Consider the following 8,583-nt stretch of genomic DNA (forward strand, 5'->3'; position numbering starts at 1 on the left):
TTCCAGTCCAGGTGCAAAACCCCGTCACGCAGTCTCCTTGGTTAAGCGGCATACAGCTTCTTTGCCAGTGATCCCACAGTGTTATTTCAGCCAAGCGAAAGCGCATCGATTCCAACACTTCGATAATCATTTATACGAATTGTTTATGGGTTGTTGTTGTTGTGCTCTTCCGTCCTGAAACTGGTTTGATGCAGCTCTCCACGCTACTCTATCCTGTGCAAGCTTCTTTATCACCCAGTACGTACTGCAGCCTACATCCCTCCGAATCTGCTTAGTGCATTCATCCCTTGGTCTCCCTCTACGATTTTTACCCTCCACGCTGCCCTCCAATACTAAATTGGTGATCCCTTGATGCCTCAGAACATGTCCTACCAGCCGATCCCTTCTTCTAGTTAAGTTGTGCCACAAACATCTCTTCTTCCCAATTATATTCAATACCACCTCATTAGTTATATGATCTACCCATCTAATCTTCAGCATTCTTCTGTAGCACCACATTTCGAAAGCTTCTATTCTCTTCTTGTCCAAACTATTTATCGTCCATGTTTCGCTTCCATACATAGCTAACCTCCATACATATACTTTCAGAAACGTCTTCCTGACACTTAAATCTATACTCGATGTTAACAAATATCTCTTCTTCAGAAGCGCCTTCCTTCCAATTGCCAGTCTACATGTTATATCCTCTCTACTCCGACCGTCATCAGTTATTTTGCTCCCCAAATAGCAAAACGCCTTTACTACTTTAAGTGTAACATTTTCTAATCTAATTCCCTCAGCATCACCCGACTTAATTCGACTACATTCCATTACCCTCGTTTTGCTTTTGTTGATGTTCATCTTATATCCTCCTTTCAAAACACTATCCATTCCGTTCAACTGCTCTTCCAAGTCCTTTGCTGTCTCTGACAGAATTACAATGTCATCGGCGAACCTCAAAGTTTTTATTTCTTCTCCATAGATTTTAATACCTACTCCGAATTTTTCTTTTGTTTCCTTTACTGCTTGCTCAATATACAGACTGAACAACATCGGGGAGAGGCTACAACCCTGTCTCACTCCCTTCAGAACCACTGCTTTCCTTTCATACCCTTCGACTCTTATAACTGCCATCTGGTTCCTGTACAAATTGTAAATAGCCTTTCGCTCCCTGTATTTTACCCCTGCCACCTTCAGAATTTGAAAGAGAATATTCCAGTCAACATTGTCAAAAGCTTTCTCTAAGTCCACAAATGCTAGAAACGTAGGTTTGCCTTTTCTTAATCTAGCTTCTAAAATAAGTCGTAGGGTCAGTATTGCCTCACGCGTTCCCATATTTCTACGGAATCCAAACTGATCTTCCCCAAGGTCGGCTTCTACCAGTTTTTCCATTCGTCTGTAAAGAATTCGCGTTAGTAATTTGCAGCCGTGACTTATTAAACTGATAGTTCGGTAAGTTTCACATCTGGCAACGCCTGCTTTCTTTGGGATTGGAATTATTATGTTCTTCTTGAAGTTGTGAGGGTATTTCGCCTGTCTCATACATTTTGCTCACCAGATGGTAAAGTTTTGTCAGGGCTGGCTCTCCCGAGGCTTTCAGTAGTTCTGATGGGATGTTGTCTACTCCCGGGGCCTTGTTTCGACTTAGGTCTTTTAGTGCTCTATCAAACTCTTCAGGCAGTATCATATCTCCCATTCCATATTCATCTACATCCTCTTCCATTTCTATAACATTGTCCTCAAGTGCATCGCCCTTGTATAGACCCTCTATATACTCCTTCCACCTTTCTGCTTTCCCTTCACTGCTTAGAACTGGGTTCCCATCTGAGCCCTTGATATTCATACAAGTGGTTCTCTTTTCTCCTAAGGTCTCTTTAATTTTCCTCTAGGCAGTATCTAACTTACCCCAAGTGAGATAAGTCTCTACATCCTTACATTTGCCCTCTAGCCATGCCTGCTTAGCCATTTTGCACTTCCCGTCGATCTCATTTTTGAGACGTTTGTATCCCTTTTTGCCTGCTTCGTTTACTGTATTTTTATATATTCTCCTTTCATCAATTAAATTCAATATTTCTTCTGTCATCCAAAGATTTCTACTAGCCCTCATCTTTTTACCTACTTGATCCTCTGCTGGCTTCACTACTTCATCCCTCAGAGCTACCCATTCTTCTTCTACTGTATTTCTTTCCCCCATTATTGTCAATTGTTCCCTTATGCTTTCCCTGAAACTCTCTACAACCTCTGGTTTAGTCAGTTTATCCAGGTCCCATCTCCTTAAATTCCCACCTTTTTGCAGTTTCTTCAGTTTTTCTCTACAGTTCATAACCAATAGATTGTGGTCAGAGTCCACATCTGCCCCTGGAAATGTCTTACAATTAAAAATCTGGTTCCTAAATCTCTGTCTGACCATTATATAATCTATCTGATACCTTTTAGTATCTCCAGGCTTCTTCCATGTATACAACCTTCTTTTATGATTCTTGAACCAATTGTTAGCTATGATTAAGTAGTGCTCGTGCAAAATTCCACCAGGCGGCTTCCTCTCTCATTTCTTACCCCCAATCCATATTCACCTACTACGTTTCCTTCTCTCCCTTGTCCTACTACCGAATTCCAGTCAACCATGACTATTAAATTTTCGTCTCCCTTCACTATCTGAATAATTTCTTTTATTTCATCATACATTTCTTCAATTTCTTCATCATCTGCAGAGTTAGTTGGCATATAGACATGTACTACTATCGTAGGCGTGGGTTTCTTGTCGATCTTGGCCACAACAATGCGTTCGCTGAGATGTTTGTAGTAGCTTACCCGCATTTCTATTGTTTTATAAATTATCAAACCTACTCCTGCATTACCCCTATTTGATTTTGTATTCATAACCCTGTATTCACCTGACCTAAAGTCTTGTTCCTCCTGCCACCGAACTTCACTAATTCCTACTACATCTAACTTTAACCTATCAATCTCCCGTTTTAAATTTTCTAACCTACCTGCCCGATTAAGCGATATGACATTCCACGCTCCGATCCGGAAAACGCCAGTTTTCTTCCTCCTGATAACGACGTCCTCCTGAGTAGTCCCCCCGCGGAGATCCGAATGGGGGACTATTTTACCCAAGAGGACGCCATCATCATTTATCCATACAGTAGAGCAGCATTCCCTCCGGAAAAATTACGGCCGTAGTTTCCCCTTGCTTTCAGCCGTTCGCAGTGCCAGCACAGCAAGGCCGTTTTGGTTAGTGTTACAAGGCCACATGAGTCAATCATCCAGACTGTTGCCCCTGCAGCTACTGAAAAGGCTGCTGCCCCTCTTCAGGAACCATACGTTTGTCTGGCCTCTCAACAGATACCCCTCCGTTGTGGTTGCACCTACGGTACGGCTAGCTGTATCGCTGAGGCACGCAAGCCTCCCCACCAACGGCAAGGTTCATTGGGGGGGGGGGGGGGGGGGGCTTATGAGTTAACAGGTTCAAAGTTTTTAAGTACTGTTACAGGAGATAAAGAGTCATTGAGTCGGAAATATAAAGAAGCCGTCACCCTGAATCAGAACGAATGCTTCTAGTATCTTAAGAACTTCCATGGTCATATCACTTGCCATTGCCGGAATTGTGAATATAACAGACTTCTGCTAACATGAAGCCCAGTACTTCCTTGCAACAAAGTCACTGCTTTTGGAGCCGTCAGTGTAGATATATTTTGTGAACAGATACCCAGTTATTACGTTCATCTTCCACAGTTTCATTGGGAAAGGAACGTTAAATGTGTTTAGCCTACGTGCTCTAATGGTTATTCCTGAAATCTTCTGACATGGGAACCTCCCCATCGCACCTCCCTCAGATTTAGTAATAAGTTGGCACAGTGGATAGGGCTTAAAAAACTGAACACAGATCAATCGAGAAAACAGGAAGAAGTTATGTGGAACTATGGAAAAATAAACAAAATATACAAACTGAGTAGTCATGCGCAAGATATGCAACATCAAGGGAAGTGTAAGCTCAGCAGTGCCGTTGTCCCGCGGTTAGCGACAGCAGCTGTGGAGCGAGAGGTCCTTGGTTCAAGTCTTCCCCCGAGTGAAAAAGTTATTTTCTTTATTTTCGTAAAGTTATGATCTGTCCGTTCGTTTATTGACGTCTCTGTTCACTGTAATAAGTGCACCGCAAAACCGTGCGATTAGTAGACGAAAGGACGTGCCTCTCCAATGGGAACCGAAAACATTTGATCGCAAGGTCATAGGTCAACCGACTCTTCCACAGGAAAACACGTGTGATGTATTTTATACGACACTGGTGACGGCATGTGCGTCACACGACAGGAATATGTTGTCGACCCACCTAACTTGTACACTTGGCGAATGGGTAAAAAGATTCTTCTACCTTGCCCTATTTAGGTTTTCTTGTGGATGTGATAATCACTCCCAAAAAGTGATGAAAACAAAACAGTTTGTGACATAAACTGAAAATAAAAAATTAAACTTTTCACTCGAAGGAATACTTGAATCAAAGACCTCTCGCTCCACAGCTGCTCACGCTAACCACGGGAACACGGCACTGCTGAGCTGATATTGCCCTTGATGTTGCTTATCTTTCACATGGACTACTCAGTTTGTATATTTTGCTTATTTTTTTCATAGTTCCACACAACTTCTTCCTGTTTTCTCGATTGATCTGTGTCCAGTTTTTCAAGCCCTATCAACTGTGCCAACTTATAACTAAATCTGAGTGGGGTGCGATGGGGAGGTTCCCTTGTGAGCATCTAAATTCGCTTGGAATAGAGGGGCAAGCACTACAGTGAATCAGAAGTGTCCAGTTCATCACTGTATGATGACATTTGAATCCTTGTGAGAAGAAATTTGGTGCAGGGATATTACCGGGGGAGTTGGATTGGAGGTTGTTAGTGGGTAGTGTTTACTTGTGTGTGTCGTCGTAAATACAAACCTGGGAATGAAAACTGAAACTTAATTGTACTACCAAGTTCAAAGACAAATCACTTGCATGAAATGGAATAGAATCCTGTGAGTGAAAACCAAAGTTATTCATATGCCAATAAATAAAAAAACAAATAATTTCACGCTCGGTAGACTTCATTAGTGCGAACTGTTTGAAAATACACAAATATGTAAAGAAAACAAAGCAAACTGTAATATCTCCCTGTATAGAAATGTAATCCGAAACCCACAAAAATATCTGCGCTGACGTATAGCACTTGTAAAACAAACTGACAGAATCTACATTGCGTAAAGAAACGAAACAAACATGTATTACGAATTGCACCTGAAAAATGAACTACTGGCAGACAAAAAAAAACTAGTTGCTCCAAAGGAATTGGGTCCAATAATTTTCAAGAATGCCAGTGAAACACGTGACTCAACGTTTATGTTCCGAAATTTCAGTTAGCAAGGAACTTATAAAAAAATATACAGACCCTAATATCAAACTTCATTTAATCTAATAACTTCCATGGTATGGTGCAGTAAATTAACTCAGAAGGTCATCATCAGAATTATTATCAAAACTCGACTGCGACAAAGGTGAAGAGGACCAACAAGTCAATAAAAATAAAACGTAACTTCTTAACTCATGAAGTCATTTCATGTTTTCATTTCAAAGCCATTTCCTAAGTCCATATTTTATCCAACCACTATTCTGAGATCATTATTCCTCCTCGTAATAAATCTGCATCTCACATAATTCCAAAAGGGCGTCCATGCATTACACTGTATTCTCAACGAACGCCGTCTGCTGCCCACCGCAGCTTTCCACTACTGACTGTCGAAGGTTCTACAATCCCACAGTGCTGCCACCGCAGACACACATACAGTTGTCTAGCAACTGTTCTTCTGACCACAATTCTTCGAATATATCACTCTCATTTAGAAATATTAACACATCCAATAACATAAAAAATAGATATCTTATGAGGTGCATGTGCTTCACCCAAGAGTGAATTGCTAGGGATGGCCCGCATTGCTACCAGAAAAGCTCTCAAAGTTTTCTGATTATAGTGACAGCTAGCTCACATTTCGTAGCCACATACTTCGTGTTCACCTTCCAAGTTAATTAGTGTTCGATCACGAGTCACATGTATTTGACTACCAGTTTCGAAGGGATGTGATATGGGCCTAGCGATATTTCCACTCGAAGATTTGATCTATAACTCGGACACAATACCGTAATTTTTTCTTTTTTCCGTCTTTCCCTTAGGTACTTTCATTTCGTGGATATATGGACCGCTTATGCATAGATGGTACATACCTCCACGAATACTGTTTTAGGTTTTGCTGTCTGTTACTTGTTAATCACTGCTGGAATGCGAAAATAATATAGGCCTTACACAAGCAGCTGTTGTTCAACGGAAATGGGTCCAATGAAATATGTGAAATTCAATTGCAGAGTTGGTCTTCAGTGTCCACGATATATTCAAACATTTTAGGCAATATTTGGGCATACGTCTTGAATAGTAATTTTTGACACTTAAGTTGTGTCGTGTAAAGAAGAAATTCTCTACAAATATATTTTTCCAAATACATAATATTTGGTTCAAAACTTTATCATCGACAGCTTTTTTAGTAAGTGTTTGGAATTAAAACCTCTTTCGTTAATTCAAATTGAACGAACTGTACTGTCTGGGCGAACGTGTAGACGGCGGAATACGGCGGCGGCGCTGCACACTTAGGACAGAGTAACCACAAGGCAACGCTTCACGTTGGATCGTTCCAGTGTTACAGTGGTCTCTTGTCGGGCCACATTCGCATAAGATTGCTCACGTAGGACAAAGTTTTACGGTTACTGGGGACCGGCAATGCTCACCACTCCCAAATCACAAACTCGGGGGTCTCCAGATAAGTTTCCAGGAAAGGAGCCTAAGATCCCCGAGGTTATCGCCATTTGTCACGTCACAGGACACACGTGTAACTTACTGAATTCTTCGCAAGCCAGGAGCGTTACCCTCCTAGAGGAGCTTGGTTCTAGTTACATTCTCAAACTTGCGATGTGCGCCATACGTCATGTTTACTCGCATGGTCCATCTCCCAACTGTTTGCTATCGTGCCAGTAAGGATATGAATCCGGTAACACCGCACGATTGTCACCAGTTACGATGGTTGCGCCATTATTACGGCACTCTTAACAACTTCGCCGCCTATTAGGCATGTCTTCGTAAAATGTAGCACCGAAATCCTACTGGCGGAACATCAAATTCTCATTGATATACGACCATAACATAATCTCGTCACAGTACTGATATTGAAATTCATGCTCTGTAAAAAAGGCGAGGACTTACAGCTGTCGTATCACCAGTAAAATTAAACTGCTGAGTTATTTTCATAATTCCTATCATTATTAAAATGTATTTCTTTTCGTTGCAGTTTACGTGGTGAAACCGAAGAGTCAGTGTAAACCATACCTGTCAGATTGTCCCAGGAACTAGGTGTATTGCAACTCTGTGGGCTCTCCTTGAAGGGACTGACTCGCCTGCGAGTGAGTGAAGATTAAATCTCTGGCCTGCTGACTGAAGACATCTACCGTTTCCAGAGGAGCCAAGAAACTGCAACAGCGTCACGACTTACTTCTTTTACTCAGAAATAACCGGCGGAATCAACTCATCCTCTTCTCCAACGCAGTTCCTGATTACTTCACGACATGCATTAAATTTCATTACTGTAAAGATTAGTATTTGAAAACATTGCATTCGTCTTCTTTATATGTTTCTATTGTTTCTGTAATACTTGTACGCTGACGCAAAAATAGTGTAGTTTCATGACTGAATTGTTACATTTAAGCTGCAGAAGATATATCTCTATCTGTAGCTTCACGTAAATACTGTCAAACAATGACTCATTATTAACAATATCAAATGCATTTCATCGATTATCCTGATGACCTCGTATAATCAAAATATTCTGTTTCAGTCGTAGTGCATTGACTGCCCCGAGGACACCGGCGGCCACAGCAATGACTTAGGCCTGACGCCATGGCTTGGCCTTACGTGGCCTGGGATATACGTGAAACATTTATAATCCAGAGAAAAAGATGTCATATCTCACTGTTCTACATGGTTTTATTTCAAGTTATTATGTAAAGTGAACTGAGAAATATCACGCCAAGATGCGGGTTGACATTATCGATGTAATAAAAGCGATCGTTTACCGTCTGAGTTACTAGCCCTTCTTGAGTGAAACTTAAATACCAAGGGCCTGTTGAAACATAATGCGTCTGAATATTTATATGTGAGGGTTTTCAAAGTTTTCTAAATAAAATAAATTTTATTATCTTTCTACATGAACGTCAGCAAAAGAAAAACAATGATAATGGAATGTAGGCGAATTAAATCAGGTGATGCTTAGGGAATTAGACCAGGAAGTGAGACACTTGAAGTAGTAAATGAATTCTGCTATTTAGGAAACAAAATAACTGATGATTGTTGAGGTAGGGAGGATATAAACTGTAGACTGGCCATGACGAGGAAAGCGTTTCTGAAGTAGAGAAATTTATCAACTTCGAGTACACATTTAAGTCACAGGAAGTCCTTTCTGAAAGTATTTGTATGGAGTGTAGCCATATACGGAAGTGAAGCGTGGACGATAACGAGTTTAGACAAGAAGAGA

At 41.0% G+C, this 8,583-nt stretch overlaps 1 protein-coding gene across 1 annotated transcript in view; it reads left to right on the forward strand.

Annotated features, from left to right (window-relative positions):
* LOC124776902 overlaps nt 1-7,591 on the forward strand; it is a 107,781-nt gene extending 100,190 nt beyond the window's left edge. The window contains exon 3 of the mRNA XM_047252103.1: nt 7,345-7,591. Coding sequence (XP_047108059.1) covers nt 7,345-7,406 — 62 coding nt within the window. The 3' untranslated portion in view covers nt 7,407-7,591. The remainder of the gene's footprint in view (nt 1-7,344) is intronic.
* The last annotated feature ends 992 nt before the right edge of the window (nt 7,592-8,583 follow it).

The sequence above is a fragment of the Schistocerca piceifrons genome, chromosome 2 (genome assembly GCF_021461385.2).
Source record: "Schistocerca piceifrons isolate TAMUIC-IGC-003096 chromosome 2, iqSchPice1.1, whole genome shotgun sequence".
NCBI lineage: Eukaryota > Metazoa > Arthropoda > Insecta > Orthoptera > Acrididae > Schistocerca > Schistocerca piceifrons.